At 41.5% G+C, this 24,303-nt stretch overlaps 2 protein-coding genes across 10 annotated transcripts in view; one reads left to right on the top strand and one right to left on the bottom strand.

Annotated features, from left to right (window-relative positions):
* The window catches only part of CENPP (centromere protein P), a 230,375-nt gene that overhangs the window by 86,413 nt on the left and 119,659 nt on the right, over positions 1 to 24,303 (top strand). The window lies entirely within an intron of this gene.
* OMD (osteomodulin) lies at positions 7,987 to 16,400 on the bottom strand. The gene is made up of 3 exons (XM_006939009.5): positions 16,094 to 16,400; positions 9,566 to 10,535; positions 7,987 to 8,657 (listed from the first exon to the last, which is right to left on the bottom strand). Exons 2-3 carry the CDS (start codon positions 10,503 to 10,505, stop codon positions 8,350 to 8,352), a joined length of 1,248 nt encoding a protein of 415 aa, XP_006939071.1. The 5' UTR covers positions 10,506 to 10,535; positions 16,094 to 16,400; the 3' UTR covers positions 7,987 to 8,349.

A 24,303-nucleotide genomic window follows, 5' to 3' on the forward strand; every position in this document is an offset into this window, starting at 1 on the left:
CCAAATATCTATTTCTTATATATCACAGTACGGTAGTCCATCGTGTGGTCCTTGAACGTGGATCCCCCTCCTCACAAGAACGCTAACAGTTAAAAGATGCTGAACTACTGAAATCTCTACAGTCATTGATAGCTGTTCATTCTATCCTGACATCGTATGCAGCTGTCTCCCAGGGCAAGGCCAGTCAGGTCTGCAGGCTTCTGTGTGATCTGGTCAGGTTCCAAAAGCAGGAGTGACCTCAGCAATGTCAGGCTTCACCCCTTCTGGTGTAATAGAGCTCAGACCATTTCTCTTGATCTGAGCCTCTCTCGAGGTATCAGTGTAATATTGGATTTCCCTCATTATAGGACCCATTTATTCGTTTCCTTACTGCCTTTTCTTTTTCACTCTTACACCCAAACTTTTCCACCTTTGGAAGGGATATTAGGTTCAGCCACTGCGCTGATCTGGATCACAGGCCGCAGTACTGGTCTAACAAGCCTGTCCCCCTCAGTCCCCTTCTGTTCAGATAAGGTCAGGTCAAAAGGATGCAGAACTAGCGGTTTATCTTTATCACCAGGCAATACGGCTGCGTTCACCCTTAGCCCTGATTTTGCAGATGGGGTGAAGCATATCCTGCCCCATCAGGCCCCTAAGAATTCTGATATAAAGATTAAACACGGGATTACAGTTTCTCAGTTAGGAATCATCCCTGCTTCCAGACCTTGTAGTTGCAGCCCTGGTCTCGTGATGGGGGGGATAAAGCAGAGGCGACTTGGGGAAGAAAAGACAAGCACCTTCCTCTTCAGAGGAAGCCAGCCCTTCGTATTTCTGCGTGGTCCACCCCCCACCCCCCACTGTTATAGATGGCCAGTGTTTTCATTGCCCATTCCAGTTCTCTATAAAAGTAGTTCTCTAAGGAGCATCCGGGTGGCTCAGTCGGCTAAGTGTCCGGCTCTTGATTTCAGCTCAGGGTCATGATCCTAGGGTCGTGAGATCGAGCCCCACATCAAGCTCTGCACTGACAGTGTGGAGCTTGGGATTCTCTCCCTCTTGCTGTGTCCCTCCCCTGCTTATGCGCGCTCTCTCTTTCAAAACAAACATTAAGAAAAAGTATTTTTCTAAGCTATTTCTCTCTGCCTGTTGTTGGACATTATCAGCTCTGCAGTGAATTTCCCGGTCTGAAGAAATGACAGTTGGCTGTGTAATATCTTCTGTTGTGGTTTTCTGTATCACTCTGAGTGTTGGCATCTACCACCAGGCCAGCAAAGTCCAGTCCAGCGTCAGTATCTCTTCCTGTCAGGACCCATTTGTATCCCCAGGGCTACCACATGAGTCAGTTCCCAGCCATGTTCAGGCCCTTCCCATCAGGGGCTCTGCCATATGGCCGCCTGTGGTCTGTGTCTCTCTTGTTGACAGGCAGGACAGTTGATATTGACATTTTGTGCCTCAGAGGGTGCAAGAGATTCTAGATTCAGCCCATGTCTGCACTGCTGCAGTACCCCTATATGCACTCATTTTGTGGGCCCAAGTGGCCATCTCTAGGGAGCACATGGAGGTAGCTGCATGTTGAATCTGCTCATCTTCCAAACCAGGGGGGCGTGTCTTCTGATAGGTATCGACATGTCCAACATTAATACACTTCTAAAATATTCATAATTATGGGGGCATGTCAGTGGCTCAGTTGGTCAAGCATCCAACTCTCAATTTTGGCTCAGGTCATGATCCCGTGGTTCATGGAATCCAGCCCGGCGTCAGGCTCTGCACTGACAGCATGGGGCCTGCTTGGCATTCTCTCTCTCCCAATCTCTCTCTGCCCCTACCCCACATGTGCTCTCTCTCTCTCTCAAAATGAATACCCATAATTATTTCCATAGGGCTGTGCCCTATATGGGCATTCCTTTAATAGACCAGGATTCCGTTACCCTCCTGCCTGACCATATGGTTGGATATTGGCCACTGCCCATGAGTCAGTAAAAACCCCCACACAGGGTTTCTTAACATTGTTCAGTACTTCTGTTACTGTTAGGAAGACAGCATGCAGTTCACACCGAGCTGGTCGGTTTTTATATTCTTCTGTCAGTGGTGGCCTTCCAAACAGGATGTTGTCCATTCGCCGTGGAACTGCTGTCCTGTTGTTGTGTACAGAGCTGCTGACAGGGCTCCATCCACTTGATAGTGGTCCAGCAGCTCCTCAGGCAGTCCCAGAGTCAGTCCTGTGGGGGGTGGGAAAGAGACCTCCTGCTCCTAGAACGTCCTCCCTTACTCCCCAGGAACTGGCACCCCCAGGAGGGGGCTTCTCCAGCATCATCCTAGACATGGCATTTCAGGGTTCAAGACCATTTTCTGTCTTTCAGTCTTAGGGGTAGCTTCAGTTAATGACTCACAATAGCACAGTTGTAAATGCCCTTCAAAGGGAAACACTCTTGTGCAGAGTTCCCATGGTGAGCACCAGGCGTGCTCACCCGTTCCTACCCAGGCCCCATCAGAGGCTGCACAGAAGGCCACTACACCGAGAATTGTTCCTTCCAGTGCATTCATCCGGATGGTTGGCCAGAGAGGCTCACACAACTCTGGGAAGCCCTTAGGTTTACCCGTCTATTAAAGGCTGTCGCAAAGGATTCAAATCAACAGCCAGTGGAAGGAGTGTGCAGGGTGAGGTCTGGGGAAAGCACGGAGCTTCAGGTGGGGCACTCTCCTGACATCTCCTTGTGGTCTACCCAGAGCTCTCCTAACCCTGTCCTTTTGGGTGTTTATGGAGGCTCATCACAGTCATCACTGACTAAGTTATTGGCTGAGTCAACCTCCATAAGGTCTCTGGTGAAGGTAAGGGTTTGAGGGGGACTAAGGATCTCTGGGTCCTCCTGGCAGCAGCCCCTGCCTTTGAGCTCATTAACATAACAGAAAACACCTTAATCACTCTGTGTATTTAGGAAATCCCAGGGGCTTGGGGAGCTGTGAGCCAGAAACTGCATCAAGACCCGGTGAGTATTATAAACCACAGTGTGGTACCCTGGAGGGCAGCATTGCCCCCACTGAGAATCACGGACTTACTAGATATCTGTCTCCAATTCCCATCTCCTCTTAAGCCTGAAGCCTAGTCATGTGGTCCAAGAAGATAAAGTATTAAGGAGACTGAGGAAGGGGAAGTTACGACTTGGTGTGAGGAGTGGTGAACATTAGACATGTATACTTGTACTCATGAGCTTAATGTTTCCAACGGGACACAAATCCCCACGTAGTGAATTCACAGCCCAAGCATGTACAGTAATCTCCATGACACTGTGACATTTACGTGCTAGGCATAGTTACATTTATTTAGGAAATTGGAACATACCAGAAACTTTAGCTTTTTGAGCTGTTATGGTTTGATTTTGTATCCAGCTGCTGTTAATATTTTATTTCCAAGATTTAGAAAAAAATGGATTTGGAATCAGGAAACCAGGGGGTTTTAGTTCTAGCCGTCCTTGGGGTCCTATGAATTCTTTGCAACAAAGTATACAGGAGAGACAAGGTTTATTCCTCCTGTTTTCCCCCTTGGAGCTGGGTAAGTGTGTTACATGAGATGCACACATCTGTGCTTTAGTTTAGTTGTCCCAACCCCGGGAATAAAGGGAAAATGTGCAGGTAATGTGCAGGCACAAGCTAGACACTCCCAGCCAGTTTTATTGTGAACAAATTTATGAAATATCCTTTATTTTTATGTCTTTTCTAAAAGCTAAATGTAGGGGCGCCTGGGTGGCTCAGTCAGTTGGGCATCCGACTTCGGCTCAGGTCATGATCTGGCGGTTCGTGAGTTTGAGCCCCGCGTTGGGCTCTGTGCTGACAGCTTGGAGCCTGGAGCCTGCTTCGGATTCTGTGTCTCCCTCTCTCTGTCACTCACACTCTGTCTCTCTCTCTCTCAAAAATAAATAAAGCTTAAAAAAATTTTTTTTAAATAAATAAAAAATAAAAGCTAAATGTAGACTATGATTCGTAACTAACCCTGGGTTCATGGAGTGATTCGGATTTATTCGTTAGTGGTCACAAATGCTCTTCAGCCTAGTAGCTAACCCATACTCCCCCCCCCCCCCTTGTAAATATCAAACCAACTGGTTTTGTTCGTAGCTGTGATAGATAATTGTGCAGTCTTGTGCTAAAGAAGTACTTACATTATTCTTTCAGTTTCTCCTAGGGAAAGCATTGGATTTTGTTTTGTTTTTTAATGAGAAATTCTTACGGTGGGTAGGAGTTCCTCAGGGCCATTTTTGAGTAGCAAAAAATGGTTGTTAACCTGCCTCCTCATTGGGCCCTGCAGCTGGATGACCCATTCACACAGGCACCCCTTTGGAGGGAGGAGGCTGAGCAGAGTTGACCTCTTCTTCCAATTAGGCTGGAAGAGTGTGACCTTACTGTAGCCAGAGGAGCCAGGTGGCAGAGGGCCCAGCCAGGGGGTGGAGGGAACTCGGTTCTGCCCTGGCAGGCTGTCCAGAGATGCTATGGAAAGCTGAACTAGCACATAGTGACCTGGAATATGTTTGTTTGGGGCCTATGATTTAAGTACCCTCTTTTCTCTCCCTAAGAAGACCCTTAGCGAAATCTTTCTTGTTCACTAATCTTTTGTACAGATAGAATCAAGGAAGGAACCCCCAGAGACGCTGGCTGCTTTCTGGGGTCTCTGAGAAGGCACCCAGGTCTGACATCAGGGGGCACACAGATGGAGCAGCCTGCTAGGCTGGCTGTGCTGAAGTACTGGTTGCTGCTTGTCTGGTACCTAGAACTGGCATGCACTTTATTAAATGCTGTGTCGTATGTATCGTTTCTCTTTATGCTTTTAGTAGCCCTATGAGAACCAGCTTTCTTGTAGGAATGCAGAAAGGGAGGCTTCAAGAGCTCCCTCTGTACCTGACTCACAGGCATCTGGCTTGTGCCAGAGCTTATCAAATTTCACATTCCTTGTTTTGGATTGCTAAATTGTGCAATTCTGTTCTTCACAAAGGCTGCTGTCTGAGGATTTTTAAAAAATCAACTTAGAAAAAAATCAGTTTAGGAGGATATAAACAGAAGCTCCAGAATTCTGAAAACTGGAATGTTTTATTTCATTTTGTTTTTAACCAGTGCAAGAGGTGAAGGAAGTAATTGCCACATACTTATATTCATCTCACCTCAGGAGCTTGTTCCTCCCACTCCTGGCCATAAGTTCCTGCTCGCACATCACAGTCCCACCTCTTCTTGAAATTTGAGCTACTTCTCCAAGTCCTGGCCAGAAATAGTTGGGACATCTGTGCTCACATCATCTTTATTTGTTACTGCCACGTTAGCATTTTCTTTCTTCCTTCCTTGTGTTGGAATGAGTTGATCTTTCTTTGTTATAGTTTTTAACAGCTTTATTGAGGCAATTCACATCCCATACAGTTCACCCTTTCAAAATCTGTGATTCAGTAATTTTTAGTATCTTTAGACTTGTACAACCATCACCACAGTCAATTTTAGAACATTTTCATCACCCCAGAAACATACCCTCTGCTCATTAACAGTTACTCCCCACTTTCCCACTCTTGCCCTCGCCCCAGCCCCAGGCACTCTGTGGTCTTTCTGTGTCTATAGATTTGCCCCTCTGGATACTTCATACAAATGGGATCAGGCAGTATACAGTCTTATGTGACGGAGTTTTCACTTAGCATGGCATTTTCGTGGTTCATGTATGTCACAGCATGATGTATCAGTACTTCTTCTCTTGGCTGAATACTATTCCACCGTATGGATGGACCACATTTTATTTATCCATTCATCATCTGATGGACATTTGGGTGCTTTCCACTTTTTCACTATTAATGGATAGTGCTGCTACCAACATTTGTTTCCAAATGTTTCTGTGTTCTGTGCCAACATATGTGTTCATTTCTCTTGAATCTATGTCTTGGAGTGGAATTAGCAATTCCACGTAAGTGAGTCTAATTTTTTGGAGAATGGCCAGACTGCTTCCCTGAGCAGCGGTACCATTTGACATCCCCACCAGCAGTGTGGGAAAGGCTACTTTCCCTACCTCCTTGCTAATACCATCTGTTACTTGTCTGTCTTTTTAATTCTAGCCGTCCCAGGGAATGTGAAAGGGTCTCTCATTGTAGTTTTCGCTTTCATTTCCTCGATGGCTTCTCATAAAATTTTAAATTGTTTTAGGTTAGAAATATTTATATCATTTTTATCTCCTGAAACACCCATAGTACTTTCCAATATTCGCTCATAATAAATATTTAAATTTATGAGCCTATTTTTTTAAAGTTTCAATAAAGGAGGAGGTGGTCCCTAAATTTTTTTTTTTTTACCTCTGTTGAAAGTGTGCTTTGTCCATATTATTAGCATTTTGCTCTGTTACCCTCATACTTGTATGTTGTGGTGTCACAGATGCACATGTGCTTTCTGTCTTGTGCCTTCATTGCAAACTCTATGAACCAAATGACCTCATGAATGTTCATTGGACTGTTGTTTGTGTCCATTCTGAATTGTTGAGCTTGTCCTTAGGGACAGGTGGGTGTTCTGTTTCTGCTAAATGCTGATAACCTACCCAAAGAAATAAAGAGCATTAGGGGCTTCCTTTTACACTTTATCTCCAAGACTCATCACTTGAAAACTAAAATAGTTTTGTCTGATGCTTGCCTGTTGTCCATATTGTTACCGTTTATTCTTTGGGGTCCCTGCATAGGTAGCTCCCATCTGTATTTATTCTTCATCTGAGGAACTCTGTGAAATGTTAGTCTGGTAAATCGAGAAAGGTCATCACAGAAGCTCCATCATCTTCATTATAAGGCATACTTAAGATATTTCAAAATAAAAGAATATATAATAGATGCTTCTAAGGTTTTAAAGAAGACATCAAACTTGTCCAAATTTTAAAGGAACTCTATTCAAATTTAGTGCTAATTAAGTAAATGTTGGCTGATACACATATATATTTCTAATATATCATGCTAGGAAGATGTGTTTTAATAATGCTGGCATATTGTGTGCTAAATTAACCTTTTGAGCAAAGCAGTTATTTATTAGCAATTCTTTATGTAACTACAACACAAAAAGACTTTCTGTAGTGAGTTTACTATAAAACCATTTATCTTGGGGCACCTGGGTGGTTCATTCGATTCAGTGTCCAACTTTGGCTCAGGTCATGATCTTGCAGTTCGTGGGTTCGAGCCCCACATCGGTCTCTGTGCTGACAGCTCAGAGCCTGGAGTCTGCTTCAGATTCTGTGCCTCCCTCTCTCTCTGCCCCTCCCCCACTCATTCTCTCCCTCTCTCTCGCTCTCTTTCTTGCTCTCTCACTCTTTCTCTGACTCTCTGTCTCTGTCTCTCTCTCAAAAATGATAAACGTTAAAAAAAAAATTTATCCCAGTTAAAATGGAAGACATTGTTTTGGACAGTTGCTGAAATCTGCTAAAATATGGATTGTGATGAGATAATTTGGTGGTTTTTAGTTATCCAAATGCAGATTTTGTTGCCTTGGTGCTCTGAGAGAAAACAAAGACCAGTTGATTTCACGAAACTACGCGTCTTAGATCCTTAGTAGAATGGCTTCTTTTGAAAACCAGAAGTATCCTCTGTTGCTCTAAATGGTAGGGCCAAAGAGATGGATGTCATGGTGGTAAGATTTCACACACAAGTGTGGAAGTTTTTCTGGAGGCCAGGTTGAAGAAAACAACTTACTCCTAAATGAATGGCTGCCCATTACATGAATGTCACTTGGGGAGTCTCAACACTGTCCTCCTAGTGATTCAAAGCAGAGGGCCTGTAGTTCTCAGCTTCTAATGCTATTGTTTTCATCACTCTTAGAACAGTTACTTTTACTTGAGATGGCATACTTTGTTCTCAGCTTGATAATACTGTTATGTTGAAAGTTAAGGGTTTTTTTTTTTTACATTTTATTTTATGTATTTTGAGGAGAGAGATTGTGTGTGCAAGCACGGGAGGGAGGGAGGGAGGGAGGGAGGGAGGGAGAGAGAGAGAGAGAGAGAGAGAGAGAGAGAGAGAGAATCCCAAGCAGGCTCCAGGCTGTCAGTGCAGAGCCCGGTGCAGGCAGGGCTCAGTCTCAGGAACCATGAGATCATGACCTGAGCCAAAATCAAGAGCTGGACCCTCAACCTACTGAGCCACCCTGGCATCCCTAAAGTTGAGTTTTTATTCCCACTTGTCATTCTGATTTATATTTCTGAAGACTTGTATCATTTTAAGTAGGTTTGAACCTTATGTAATGATGCAGATGTTACCAAGAACTTAAATTCGGTCTGATCTTATACTAATACATGATTCTAGATATTATTGTAAGCTATCCATGTTTAGTTAAGTTTATATTGAATAATGTATAAAATCATAAATGTATACTTATAGTTTCTTGTCATTCTTAACTTCCATAATAGTGAGGGTCAATGTTTTCTTCTGTTTCTTCTTGTTCTGGACCTTCTTGTTGATCATCACGTTCTTCACTATCTGCATCACCTTGAAATCTCCTGAAAACTTGGGTCTTCAGCTGTATTGTTTGACCATCAGTGCTTCTTTGCTCACCATAATAAATAGTGTGTAGAAGAGGGAAGCAGAGGGAAATGTATGAGCTTATTGGCTCTTTTAGTTTATTTTGGTCCATACGAATGTATGTTAAATGGTGGTAATGTAGTGGGTCAATAGATGGACACATCACTGTAACATTGATATCTGAAAAATACAAATTAAAAATTAATCTTGCTGCATTACCTCTAGAATCCTACATTGGATTTTGTTAAAATATGAGATATAGTTTTATTACTTAAAATACTTATAGGTGGGATTGTGTTTAATTAGTTTTTATAGTAATCAAATAATAAAGAAAATGAAACCACAAATGAATTCTGTATTATCAAACCAATGATGGCTTTAGAGTATACTTAATGAGCACAGAATAATGTATAGAATTATTGTTGTACAACTGAAACTAATATAGCACTGTCTATTAACTATACTGTAATTTAAATTTCTAAGAAAATGATGGCTTCGTTGGCTATTTAATTATTTAACAAATATTTAAGTGATAGTTATTAATAAAAAGAATCTCAGGGGCGCCTGGGTGGCTCAGTTGGTTGGGCATCTGACTTCAGCTCAAGTCATGATCTCACAGTTCATGAGTTTGAGCCTCGCATTGGGCTCTGTGCTGACAGCTCAGAGCCTGGACCCTGCTTCTGTCTCTGTGTCTCCCTCTCTCTCTGCCCCCACCCTGCTTGTGCTCTGTCTCTCTGCCTTTCAAAAATAAATACACGTTAAAAAAGTTTTTTTTTAATTAAAATAAAAAAAAAAAAAACCTCAAAAAGAAAAAAGTGAAAATCACCTGGAGTCCCACTACTCAGGATACTCCCCATTTTTTCATGTACTCTACAGTACTACTTCTTAATGCTTCAAGTGATGAAATTTAATATAAAAGAGTATAAACTTTATAGCACACCTTTCTGAGGCCACCTTCTGCCATTTCCCTAGCTACTTCAAATCAACCATTTTCAGCAATGTGTAAAGCATAGAGTTTTTGAAGATTTGTTCTTTAAAAGGTCAGAATACTATTGTTTGTCTTTAAAAAATAATGAAATTTTACATACTTTCAATTTCGTTATTTTCTAGGTATAGGTGTTGTAAATTCCTTGGAATATAGAATGCTTGTTTCAGTTTGTTGTGTCCAACATTGAGCTCTATAAGGTTGGAAAGATTAAAAATATTATATGGGATGTCTTGTAGTTTGTTGTGTGACATTCGTAGAGCATTAAGTTTTGGAAGTTCACTGAAGTAATTTTCTGGTATGGAAGAAATTGAGTTATTTTCTAAAGACAGGTACATAAGTGAAGAAGGCAGACCAGGAGGCATGGATTCTAATCTGTTATTACATAAGTTGAGCTGCATTAATTTTTTCATTTTAGCAAGTATGTTTTCTTGTAACATGGAATCTTCAAGATGATTATAACAGAGATCAAGCATTGTCAAGTTTACTAGCCCATCCATGGCATTTGTCTGCAATCTGGAGATCTCATTGTAGCCAAGAAGAAGTCTTTCCAAAGACTTGGGAAGAGGAAATGGAAATTCTTCTAAGTTGTTATGCTGTAGATGAAGTTGTAGTAGATTTGACAACTTAGCAAACACACCATAATCAATCTTTTGAGATGTAATCTTGTTGTGGCTGAGATTGATTTCTTTAAGATAAGTTGCATTGATGAATGAATCTGCAGTCACAGCCTCAATTTCGTTGAACTGAAGATAGACTTGCTGTATGTGAGCTGGGACACGCGGGATAGTCTTGAGTTTGCGATTGTCACAGTACATTGATGATGGAAAGTTGGGTGGGCAGAAGCATTCAGTGGCACAGCCTAACATGTACTGATGAAAAGGAACTTGATAGTCCTCATTCTGATGAAATTGAAATTCTGGTTGGTAGACATCATCTGGCTCTTGATCATAATCTTCATCCCATTGATAATTTTCATATTGGCAGTATACTTTGACTCCAAAAAAGCAGAAAAGGACACATGCTGGACTTAAAAAGCCCATGTTCTTTTTTTTTTTTTTTTTTTTTTTGTCCTATTACAAGGAGAAAGGAAATATATTGTGGGAAAAGTGACTAAAACTTAGAATAATTCTTATATAAATTGACAGTTACATAAAATGCATAATATCTGTATCTGTACTGAAATAAAAGAATATCCAGAATGAACAGGCAATGCTGAAACCAAAATTAATGTTTAAGTACCAGTAAGGTGGTATCAAAAAAGTCATGGGGCACCTGGGTGGCTTAGTCCGTTAAGCATCCTACTCTTGATTTCGGCTCAGATCATGATCTCACTATGATGAGATCAAGTCCCACGTAGGGTGGAGTGTGGAGCCTGCTTGGAATTCTCTCTCTCTACCTCCCCCGCTCATTCTCTCTCTCTCTCTTTTTCTCTCAAAATAAATACACCTTAAAAAAAAAAAAAAGGTCACACTTTGCATTGTATCAGACTACATAACCATCTTTTAAGAGAATCCAAGTTTGTCTTGCTTGCTGTAGATTTACAATAATAACATGATCTCTCTCAACCCCGCAGCTGGGTACCCCCTCCACTAAAAATGCTGGGTGTTCTGTATCTATTTGGTCCCTTCAGTGGTGGTCACTGCCTATGAGAGGAGAGACTCTATGTCTTACTTAATATTAACCAACACTTTCCCACTTCTCTTTTCTGTTTCCTGATGCTCTTTTCTGCCCTTAGAAGAATATGAAACATTCCACTTTATGTAAGAGCTTGAGATATTAAAAATAGCTATCATGTTTCCTCTTAGTGTTTTCTGTCCAAACCTAACCATGATTTCAAATTTTCCTCCACGAAACCATTTCCAGGACCCAATTATTTTGCCTTTGACTCTACTTGAATAATTGCTTCAAATCCTAAATACAACATTTACAGTCTGCAGTGTTTTAGCCTCTAATAGGTTATTCTATACACGTTTCTTTCTTTCCACTAATGTTTTTATGTTAAGTTCTAGATAAACAGTATTGACAACAAACCGATCTCCCAGGAGTTGAGGTGTGGTGGAGAATCAGAGATGAGCAGTACAGGGAGTAGGAGGGTATGGGAGGGTATGTGGAGTAAGATTTAAAGGAGGGAGCTCTCAGCTCGAGAAACCCTGTTAACTTCAAGTTGTGGCAAGTGGTGGATGGTGTACTGGACAAGGAACCTGAAGACCGTTATTTCAGGCTGTCACTTGTGATGGTCACGTAACATAGCTGCCTCTTGCCTCATCAATAAAATGAGAATTGTAATTGTTTGTCTGCTTATATCAACTGGTCGTTACAGTCATGTGAGGAATGTGTGTAAAAGTGCTTTGCAAATTAGAAGGTGATCCAGATGGAATAAATTTGTTATTTAGGTAAAGGTTAAAGCAAAAAAAAACAAAAACAAAAAAAAAAACAAAAAAAACCCTATCTCTTTTGTTCTGAAGCTATTTTTCTGTACCATTCTTATTCAGGGTTTCATGAGAATTAATGTCAAAAGGTTACTGTGTGTCATGATATGACTTATCTCTGATTCCCCCAGAACAGTACTAGCCATTTTTCATCATTGGGATAATTGAAAAAGTAGTTTCTTAAATCATGGTCTCTAACCGACCCCATTTGAGAAAGTCTCTCCCAGACTCTAGCGTCTAGTTTCTTGTTTATTTTCCTGTCAGAAACTAAAAATGTGTAGAATGTAATCATGTGTTTATGTGGGACTTGAAGGCATTAGTTACTTGGAGTCAGGGACCCTTGATCTTTTGTTCCCCTCAGTGGTATTTCCTGCCGTGCACCCACACACCGTGGGCCTTGTCATTTCCAGTGTGCAGCTCCTTTACACCTGACTTGTCTTCATAATTTACTCCACGTATTGATTCCAACTGCAGTAATTCCACAGTTTCAGTGGCACCTAAATACATGGATCCCACTGTGTTCTCCCTGCCCTTCGCTCATACCTTCCAGTGTACTCAGGTCCTCTTAGCAGCCCGGACCCGCAGCACTGTTGCCCCCTGTCTGCAAATGCCCTAGGCCCGCTGGCCCTTTCATCCTCATCCCCGTCCCATGAACTCCAAACCTGGTTCCTTCAGTTATCCATCTACCCACAGCCTGACTCACGCAGCAGAGTCAGTGTGGAGAGAAAAGAGACCACGCCAGCTGGTCTCACTTTAAGTTCAAGAGCACTGGATGCTGCTCAATGACATCTCCTTCTAGACAAGCCTCTAAAGCCTCATTCCCCACTGGTTTTGGATGATGACCTTGCTGTTGCTGCCTTTTTTTTTTTTTTAAACTAAGAAGCTAGGATGAAACAATTGTTTATTCATGTATAGTTTGTTATCCCTACCTACACAGTATGCCAAAATAGCAATGGTTTGATCTTTTTTTTTTTTTAATGTTTATTTATTTATTTATTTGTGAGAGAGAGAGAGAGAGAGAGAGAGATTGAGAAAGAGAGAGCACCTATGCATGGGAGGGCCAAAGAGAGAGGGAGAGAGAATCCCAAGCAGGCTCTGTGCTGTCGGTATGGAGACCAATGCAGGGCTCAAACCCACAAACTCTGAGATCATGACCTGAGCTGAAATCAAGAGACGCTCAACCCACTGAGCCACCCAGGCGCCCCAGTGGTTTGATCTTTTAAAACAATCTGTGATTTTAAAACTCAGTTTTCTTTTACAAATCTAAAGAGACTCCATGCATTGTTGCTTTTTATCCATGGGATTCATGGAAGATGAGGCATTTGAACTGGAGTCTGAGGCAATATTAAGGTTCCCATAGAGGAAAGCAGGGAGAAAGAGTTCCAGATAGAAGAGATGAGCAAAATATGTATACAACACAGAGTAGGGCATCTGGGAAATAGTGGCTAGCTGTTGAAGGAGCAATATAAGACTGTTGCAGCCAGTCTGGACCAGAATTTAGAGGGCCTGAATTCTGAGCTGTGGAATCTGCACTCAGGGAATGAGCACCTAATTTAATTTATTCATGTAGTCAAGCCTGGTTCTCACACTTAGGTGGGAAAGAGTCCTGGGGGGAGTGTGGTCTCATCCCAGACGGCAGTCACATGGTGCTGGGAAGCTTGGGAGCGCCCTGTAGCCTGCCACCGTTAGTACCTGTGCTAGATGTCTGTGAACACGGCTAGTAATCCACATTACAAATATGAGTAATTAGTTAGTTAATTAGCTTGGTTGAGTTAACTTCAGTTAATGGTTGTCTGGAATTAACGTCTGGGGGTGAGGCATTGTGCTTGGTGGGGGAAACACATGGAAAGAGCAAACAGCTTATGGGGAGACACAACACAGTGAACCGATTCTCAGAGGGCAATAAGGCTCACAGCAGAGACCCCACTGGCCATGGGCACAGCGGCTTAACCCTGCTTGGGACAGACAAGGAAGTCTTGGTAGCATCATTTGGTCTAATGTTGGGAGTTTAGCAAGAATGGGTATAGAGCATCCTATACATTTTACTCACTAGTTGATAATATTTTATGTGTTAAATTTGTATATTTTATTGTACTCATTATAGTAGATCATATTAACTTTTTAAAGTCCGTGTCATACTTCACTTCAGTCTCACTGCACTAGGGGTTTTGCTGTTAGGTTGCTGTGCCTCACAAGGTAGAAGCCGAGGGACAGAGATGTGCAGGTGGGGGGCAGGGGTTGGAAGCTGACTGTTTCACAGATAAACTTTGAAATGAGCATTGCTCATCAGAGCTCTGAAGTTCATCCTTGTATTAAGAACATTAGCAAGAAATAAACAAAACAAAAAACATTAGCAATAATCAATTAGTAACCTTACATTTGAGAATTAAAGTCATGGCTCTAATCAACAATTATGAGAAATTATTGGGGAAAAAGGAAACCTGGATGATACTTTTGATCCTGCACTTAATTGCATACCTTCGATTTCAAATCAAGACCTTATGATGGGGTGTCTCTGAAAATAAAGGGTTCTTTCGTGTTGCCAGATTTTGGTCTTGGCCACCTGTGAAGACAGGCTTTCCCTAAGGACAGGTTGTCTTCTTAGTCATCCCCTGAGGACCTTGGCTCTGTAGCCAAGTATAGCCTGGTCCCACTTCCTTTTGACCAAGTCCAGTTTTTTGGTCTGAGATCAATCCTGTCTCCATGCATAGGCCCAATATTTTCTGTTCATCTTAACCTTCAGCTTCATCCCTGGTTAGTTTGCCTGTTAAAATTGCCTCTACTTCTATTTATCCAAATTTTCCACTCAACTGATCTCTTCCCAGCCATTTGCTAACCATGTTTTTATTACTTCTGCCTTTTCATGTGGTACGGTTTATGCCTTATTCCCTATGGGGCAGCTCATAGCAAACCAGCACATTCACTGTCAGTTCTCCTATTTCCTGACCTAACTTCTGGCAGAATCTAGTACAATGCACAGGTGTATAAGCGCTGAAAGGTTTGTTGAATGGAGGATTGGATTAGTAAATTGCAGATTACATCTTGTTAGCGACGCTTGTCCCTACTAATGCTGATTATTTCTAGGTGTTATTTTGCCACAGTGGTTTTTTTAAATGGACACAGTCAGAGAGAACATGGCTGTTCTCTCCGAGTGGTGTCTCCATCACAGCATGCTATTCCCATTACATAGAGTAGTAGAAAAATAACAGATGTGAACGGGAAACTTTAAAGCAAAGGAAAACATATGTTAACCGTTTTTTTTTTTTAAATATCCACTAACGTGAATTTTTTGTATTATGGCTACAAATGTTTCTATGTTGTAACATTTCTCTTAATTGGGAAAAAGCACTTGTGTTTTCATAAGAAATTTTTAATTAAAATGAGATCAAACTTTGCTCTGGAAAGTGTAAAGTAATTGGAAAGGCTCACTGCATTTTATCATTTTAAAGACTCAATTACGTCATTGGTATGCCATACAAACTAGGGTCTAAGAAACCAAAGTGTTAGTATATGACTCAGATTTCTTTCCGAAGCAGTTTTAAATTTAACTCTATAAAAGTGAAGCAGTATACATCCCTGTTAACACCCAAGGCCTAAGGAAGTAAGAGTCTTTTGCTATTAGAAATATGAACATTTCAAAATTTTTTTAGCCAGAATACATTTAAATCTTAATTAACTGAAACCCAAAAAACTATTTCCTTTATGCTAGATAGAGCACTCACATCTTCCCTTTCAGGCAGAGACAAATGAAAGCAAAACCGTGTTACTGTCAAGGATCTGGTCAACAGAGAAATTTTAAGAAAATGTCTTGGAAATTTGTACAAATATCCTTCTTCCCTGTCACCCTGCTCGGGTGTATGGCTCACAGACATTTGCTAGTTTCTGTCATTTAAAGTTGAGAGAGGAGGAGACAAAATCATTCCATTAACCTGAGAATCTTTCATTCTGAATAACAAACAAGAAAATCTAAACAAAGATTATTTATTGGGTAAATATTAAGTTAGAAAATTAAAATCACTGTTATCACTTCTTTCTCTGAATATTTGTGCTAATCAGAGTTTTAATGTAGCTTTTCTCAGATACTGTTCTTTCATGATGGCTGCCGGCTATTTTAATGTTAAACAAATCACATCTACTTAAAAAATTTTTAACAGTAGGAATACTTTCTTAAAAAATTGAAAATTATTTTATCGTCATACCTGTTGAGTTTGCTTTAGTTTTCAGGGGTTGATGAATTTGCAAATCCTGTAAATTGAATCAGATATTCCTAAATTCTTTAACTGAGTCTCTTAAAAATCCACAGTGACTGTGTGTCCAGACAGGGCTGTCCTTGAATTACTGTAGCAATTTAAGCAAATATAATCTGCTTGGAAAACACTTGGCTTGAATTAAAATTATGTATTTCTTTTCATTATCCAAAACTTTGTGGATTCAAATTGAGATGCTTGTGCTGTGGGTCAGATTTATGTGGCTTACTTCCCCCTCTTTTCCCCTTAATTTTGGTTTGAGGTGTGGCAAGAATTTCCTCTAATATGAAAGGCAAACAGAACTAAATGAAACAGCATGTACTGATTACTGTTTTTATTTTCATTTTCATGCCAAGGAATTCTCCAAATTAAGGTCCCCTGTGACATGGAGCTCAGCTTCTCAGCAGTTTAAGGTGGAACTCAGAGCCGTCTTGAAATGGCGCTTGTCTGAACCGTTATGTTCACACTGCTGCTTCCCTTTATGAAGACAGGGAACCAAGATTAGAAACATAAACATTCCTCTACAGAGTGATGTCTAGTTAACTTTTTAAATGAAGGAGTTTGTCATTAGTGGCAGATTAAAGATAGGACTTTTCTACACAGAGAATTTTATCTTCTTTTCTGTTTGCTATCCCCATTCTCACCTTCCTCTACTGGAATGCCTGCCGATAACCTTTGAAACAAAAATTAATCTGGCGACAGAATTTAGTTTCTTATACTCAGAAGGTAGAACTCTGATTTGCCTGTTTACAGTAGCACAAAAAATATTTTACAGTATCGACTGAGATGGAAATAGAAGCTTCTGTTGACCAACTACTGTTGCTTTTATTTTGTAGATGTAGAAAGTCTCATTTCAGTGAGTTGTCTGTCCTGAAGAGTAGTGGTAGAGTAGCAGTTAACTGCTTAAATGCTACATTTTTATACTAGTGTTTTCATATTTTCAGCACAGAGTTAACTTGTATTTCTTGGCAGTGAACTTGGAGCTCATTGTTTGGAAGGCTCTTTAAAGTTTGTACAAAGTAACAAGGTAAAATGAATCCTGGAATTTGTTTTTGTGTCCTCAAGTAATGTTTACCATTAGATTTTGACAAAGAAATCACCAGGTTTATTTTCTTGTACTTCAGGTTTTTTTAAAGCTTGCTGTGTTCCAAGTGATGCTTGGCAGTATTGTAAAAATCTCATCTATTATTTGAGACACTGGTATGTAAAACATGGCAGACCATATCTGGGCCAAGATTTCATCTTGTTACTGATCTTGTCCATATGTTTCCTATTAGTCTTTGTTCTTAAGGCTTCCACACTAAGGAAGAGAGAGCAAATCTGTGTAATTTTTCCAAAAGTCATTTTATGTACCCTCACAGTTCTTTTGGAAGATAAACTTTAAATTGAAAATTTAATTGTTCTATAATTCTTCATTTAACACACTGTGATTTGAATTTCTGACTAATTGTGTTGTTCATCTTCCTAACAAATGTGAAAAGAATGTGTATCAGTCAGTAGCTAGAGCACAGAAAATCACACGTGTCTAGGAGATTTGAAAGAGGTGGATGGTGTCCAGGAGGCATGGGTTGGGGGCAGGGGGATCCGGGGAGTGCTGGCTCAGTCAGGCCTTAGAGGACAAAGCAGAAGCTGTAAGTGATGGTCATAGTTCACGGTTTCAGGCTGGTGGTTATAATTGCAGCAGTTTGGAGAGAGAAGTCCACTGAATCCGTGAAAAGTCTAAGTTATAATCTATGATTTTAATTTAATTGAGTAGGTATAGTATCTTCATAGCTGAATAGTGCTGGCAGAGAAAGGTCAGACTGACACCTGCTGAATTGTGGTAATTAAGGACTGTTTTCATTACATTCATTCAGCTAATACTTATTGAGCACATGCTTTGTTCAAGGCAATTTTAAGTGTTAGGTATTCAGCAGCAAGTCCCTGTTGTCAGGAAAAGGAAGATAGAAAATAGATGAAGTGGTACCAAGTGCAGTGGAGGAGAATAAAGCAAGATGGGGGATTAACAGGAATGACACGGGCACAGGCCAGCAGTTCTGACGCTCCTGTGCACACTTGTGTGGCTGATGGGGGAGCCAGATGTCCCGCTGCTGGACGGAAGTTACAGACAAGCAAGGGGAGGCAGTGGGAACGACACACGCAGCGAGGGGCCAGAGCGGAGACCTCAGCATGAGCTCACGTTCGGGCTGCTCACACACAGCTGGCGCCAGGCAGACATGTTTCTAGACGTGTGTGTGCGCACGGGCCGGGGTACAACACCTGTCTCCTGGCTCTGTCAGCTGGGAGCGCGGAGAAGCAGTGACTGTCCAACAGCAGCAAACAGCCAGATCTTGGCCTCAAACACCATTCTCCAGTAAAAGAAACCAGGCTCCTTGAAGAAATGACTGATTGCAGGACTGGGACACGGAGCATTCACGATGAGCTGGGAGCACCTATAGCACCAGGAAGCAGAGATATAGGAAATCTCTGTACCTTCTCAGTTTTGCTGTGAACTTAAAATTGCTCCAAAAAGTAAACGTCTGTTAATAAAAGGTTTAAGAAAGGAAGCTACTATTTTAGATAGTTTTGCAAAGACCTGAATATAGTGAAGGAGCAGGCCAAGTTGGTATCAGAATGGAGAAGACAGTATGGCCGGGGTGAGTGATCTGGGCAGGGAGGGTATCCTCAGAGAGGCAGCCAGGACCAGCGTCTAGGTCTGACATGCTTGCAAGCCCCAGCCTCACAGCATCCCACATCAGATCAGTTTGGGAGGCACATATGACCCTTCGCCGACGAACTGCCTCCATCAGAGCGACCATTCAGGGAGCCCTTCAGTAGTCTGAACACTAGACGTCACACGTGCCCGGCAGACAGCGTCCATCTTTGTGCGTCTGCCCACGCTGACTGACTGGCTTCCATTCTTTTCCCATAAATGGTGGCCCCGTCCCAACTGCACCCACTGTCTGATGGAAGCCAGAAGTCTGGGAGTTCTCTAAATAGTGCGTCCCAGAGTGTGGCGCAAGAGCCATCCGTGTCTGAATTTGCAGGGGCTGCTGATTTAAAGTTCAGGTGGCAGCATCTCCGTGCCTTGGACCTGCAGAATCAGAAGCTCTAGACGCAGCCCCAGGAACTTACACTGTTAGCATGTGTTGCGGGTGCCATGAAAACTTGAGAACCACCGGTCTCACTGTCAGATTGGGTCTGCTACTTGAGCCCTTTGTGGTCTAGCGCAGGACTGTCTTTTTGTTGTGTCTGTGTCTCGTGGTCTTCCTGCCACCATCTTTTTTCCAGTGACCAGCAACTCTCCCTGAGATGTTGCAGTAGTGTCTTGACTTGTCTCCCTGTGTTCACACATCTTCCTCTCTAACCCATCTTTCAATTTATTCTATATAAAAGTAAATCTAACTGTACAGTGCTTCTGCTTAGAATCCTCCAGTGTTGCCTCATATTTTAAAATAAATTCCAAAGATAGGGGCACCTGGCTGGCTTAGTTAGTAGAACATGTGAACATGTTTGGTATAAAACCGAGGGGTGGGGGGAGAAGAAATTAAAAATATATATATAAATAAGTAAAAATACATTCCAAACATGACCTTCTCGTTTAAAGAATTCTGACACCTACCTCTTGCCCATTCTTGGACCGGGTGACTTGTCTTTCTGGCCTCCAGCTGCCTGCTCCTTCCTCTTCCTTCAGACACCAGCTGGGTACCCTAACAATTCAACTCATTTCTGACACTGTCTCTACAGAGTTGGCATCACATCCCACAGGTTAAGGGCTCATTCCCCCAAGACTGTCCCCACCTTGGATGCCAGGCACAGCACAACTAGTAGGTTTGCAGCTTACCCACCACCTCTGTGCCGCCGGGCTGCAGGTTCCCACAGCCCCTCTTCAGGTTTTATAATTTGCTGTAATGGCTCACAGAACTCAAATGCTTATATTTATTGAATTATTATTTAATAAAGCATATGGTAAAGGCTGCAGGCATAAAGCCAGATGAAGGGATACATAATGTGAGGTCTGGGGAGGCCCTAAGTCTAGGAGCTTCTGTCCCCTTGGAATTGAGGTATACTCTGCTCTCGGTTCTTGGACATGCCCACCAGCCAAAGATCTCTCTGAACCCTGGACTTGAATTGAAGGGTTTTTGTGGAGGCTTCTGCATGTAGGTGTGATGGATGGTTAACCCAATCTTGAGCCCCTCTTCTTCCTCAGAGGATGGGGGATGGGGCTGAAAGTTCCAAGCTTCTAATCATGGCAGCCATCAAGGAACCCACCCAGAGTCACCTCCTTAGAACAAAAGATACCATTACCACCCAGGAAATTCCAAGGACTTAGGACCTGTATGTCAGGAACTGGGGGCCGACACCAAATACATATTTCTATGTCACAAGGTATACCACGAAAACTCCCTGCAGCTTCTATTCCCAACCCCCTGCTTCCCGTCCCAGTAGCCACTGCTAAGGACCCATACGTTGTAGGACTCCAGGGACACTTTCACGGCCCTTGAGACCTTCAGTAGAATAGTGTGGTTATTTTCTTGTGAATCTTTCTAGACTTATTTTATGCACCTAGAAGCAAATATATACATATATATATATATATGTATATATATATATATATATATTTTTTAAAATTATTATTTTTAGAAAGAATTCTTGCATGAAATTTTTGATTTTTAAAAATTTTTTTTAATGTTTTTATTTATTTTTGAGACAGAGAGAGACAGAGCATGAGCAGGGGAGGGGCAGAGAGAGAGGGAGACAGAATCTGAAGCAGGTTCCAGGCTCCGAGCTGTCAGCACAGAGCCCCATGTGGGGCTCGAACTCATGGACCGTGAGATCATGACCTGAGCCGAAGTCAGACGCTCAACCCACTGAGCCACCCAGGCACCCCCAAATTTTTGATGTTTTTAATCTTTTCCTAATATAAGCGCTGATGCAATTAACAACTTTTTATACATCATTGCATGTGTGTGCAGCTACACTTGAGGGATAAATCTGCAGACAGGGGCACGCTCTCCACGGAGAGCATCAGGGCACGTGTCGAATCCTCCTTGCTGTGCTTGCTTGATCAGGGTGATCTGGTGGGTGAAAGTGGTGCCGTGCTTGGAGCATCCACTTTTCTTACTGTGAGTCTGTTGGAATATCTCTGACATTTTACATCTGTGTCTGCGGCTTTTTCTGGAGCAGTCCGTGTCTTTTTTACTTTTTTTTCTGTTGTGTTGTAGGTGTTTTTCTGGTTAAGTTTTGGGATTTCTTTATAAGGGAAGTTAGGCCTATGTGCTGTGACTTAAAACTGTTATTTTCCAGTTTGTCATTTGTCCTTTGACTTTGCTCGTGACCGTTTTGCCACAAAGACTTGACGTTGAGTTTCTTCGTTTCTCCTTAAGGCTGTATGGCTTTTTGTGTCAGAGTCAGAACCACCTTCCCCACTTCCCCATTATCAGAAAAATTCTCCCACGGTTTCTTCTAGGACCACTACGGTTTCTTTCATTGTTTTTAGTTTTTGCCCTTAAACCTCTGATTTGTTAGAATTTATAGTTCCTGTATGGTGTCATTCACCTGAATGTTTTGCGGACGCTCTCCCCATGTCCCAGTGGTGTCCCTTGAACAACCGCTTTCCCCTGTTCAGTGTGAAAGGCCGCTGTTCCCACAGCAGATTGAGTTTTTCCTGGACATTCCACCCTTTTCTCTTGAGCTGTCTGCCAACTATATGGTTATTTTATAAAACCATCCTTAACGTGGCCCCTGGTGTTGATTTATCTGATACCTTACATTCTACTGTAATCAGTACTTCTTAATTGATTTTTTAAATTAAAGATGTTACTTTGAGATAATTGCAGACACTTACACATTGTAAGAAATAACACAGAGAGATCTTATGTGTGCTATAGCCTATTTCTCCTAATGATAACATAGTTATCAAAACTTGCAAAACTGTATAGTATGTTAGTTACCACAACCAGGATATTGAGGGTGCGGCCATCAAATAAAGGATGTTACCCTTTTATAGCCACAGAAATGTCTTGTTTGTCTCCCTCCCTTCCCTAGCTCCTGACAGGTAATCTATTCTGTTGTTCCAATTTTGTTATTTTAAGAATACTATATAGGGGTGCCTGGGTGGCTCAGTCGATTAAGCGTCCGACTTCGGCTCAGGTCACAATTTCGCGGTCCGTGAGTTCGAGCCCCACCTGGAGCCTGCTTCCGATTCTGTGTCTCCCTCTCTCTCTGGCCCTCCCCCGTTCATGCTCTGTCTCTCTCTGTCTCAAAAATAAATAAACGTTAAAAAAAATTTTTTTTAAATAAAAAAAGAATATTATATAAATGGAATAATGTAATACGTAACCTTTTGGAATTGACAGTTTACTCAGCATCAGTCTGTGAAGATTCATACAGGTTGTTGATCAGGTTGTATATCAATTTATTCTGTTTTGTTACTACTGTTCCTTAAAAAGGATGTATTTATGAGTGGTTTAACTGTTCATCTGCTGAAGACTGTGGGTTGCTCTGGTCTGGGGCTATTACTAATAAACATACTGTAAACACTCCTATACAGATATTTATGTGAACATCCGTCTCCATCTCTCTGGGGTAGATGCTGAGGACTGTAACTGCTAGGTCACATGGTAAGCCCATGTTTAGTTTTAAAACATCTTATGAACTGTTTGCCGTTTTAAATTCCCACTGGCCAAGTATGAGAGATCCACTGTCTATACATCCTCAGCATCTGGTGTTACCTTGAAATCAGATAGAACGAGTCTTCCCTTTCTTCCAGAATTATTGTGCCTATTCTGGTTCCTTTGCCTTTCCACATAAGTTTTGGAATAACATCATCTCTATCTACAAAAAATCTTGGTGGAATTTTGGTAGGAATTACAATAAAAATGTATAGCAAATTTTGCCTGTTTTTTTAAAGGTTTATTTTATTTATTTATTTTTTTAAAGTTTATTTATTTTGAGAGAGAGAGAGAGAAAGCATGAATGGGGGAGGGCCAGAGAGAGAGAAGAAAGCAAGAATCCCAAGCAGGCTTCACACCACCAGCACGGAGCCTGATGCGGGGCTTGAATCCACAAACCATGAGATTATGACCTGAGCCTAAGTTGGATGCATAACTGACTGAGCCACCCAGGCGCCCCTAAAGGTTTTATTTTTAATTAATCTCAGAACCCAATATGGGGCTTGAATTTACAACCCTGACATCAAGAGTCACATGCTCTACTGACTGAGCCAGCCAGGCGCCCCTTGCCTGTTTTAATTAGGTTGTTTGTCTTATTATGAGTGAAGGGTTCTTTACATATTCTGAATACAAGTCCTTTTATCAGATATATGGCTTACAATCTTTTTTCTTCCAGTCCATGGCACAAGTTTTTCATTTTCTTAATAGCATCTTTTGGTACACATACATTAATTTTGTAAAGCCCAAATTATTTTTTTGTCTTTTATAGTTTTTTCATGCCTTTTGGTGTCAAGTCTAAGAATTTAATTGCCTGACTAACTGGTTCAAGATTTCTTCCTATCTTCTTATAGAAGTTTGTAGTTTTATCTCTTAAATTTGGGGCTATGATCTGAGTTAGGTGTTTGTTGTTTTTTTTTTTAATGTTTACTTATTTTGAGAGAGAGAAACAGAGCATGAGCAAGGGAGGGACAGAGAGAGGGGGAGATGCAGAATCCGAAGCAGGCTCCAGGCTGTCAGTACAGAGCCCGATGCGGGGCTCGAACTCACAAGCTGTGAGATTGTGACCTGAGCCAAAGTTGGACGCTCAACTGACTGAGCCACACAGGTGCCCTTTATTTTGAGTTAGTTTTTGAATGCATTGTGAGGTTAGGGTCTAATTAGTTCACTTTTTTTTTTTTTTTTTTTTTTTGCATGTGAATTTGCACGTGAATATTCCAACTCTTCCAGGACAATATGTTGAAAAGATGATTATTTCCCCATTGAATTACCTTGATATCTTCACCAAAAATCTGTTAACCGTGAATGTACAGGTTTGTTTCTAGATTCTCAGTTCTGTTCTATTGTAGCCTTACTGGTTACAACAGCTTTATATTACATTTTGCCATTAGGTAGTATACATCCTCCAACTTTGTTCTTTTTCTAAATTGTTTTCATTGTTGCAAGCTTTTTTGTGTTTCTCTGTGATTTGGGGAACTGGTGTGTGTGCGTGCGGTGCTGTCATAAGGTAAC

The sequence above is a fragment of the Felis catus genome, chromosome D4 (assembly GCF_018350175.1).
Source record: "Felis catus isolate Fca126 chromosome D4, F.catus_Fca126_mat1.0, whole genome shotgun sequence".
Classification (NCBI taxonomy): domain Eukaryota; kingdom Metazoa; phylum Chordata; class Mammalia; order Carnivora; family Felidae; genus Felis; species Felis catus.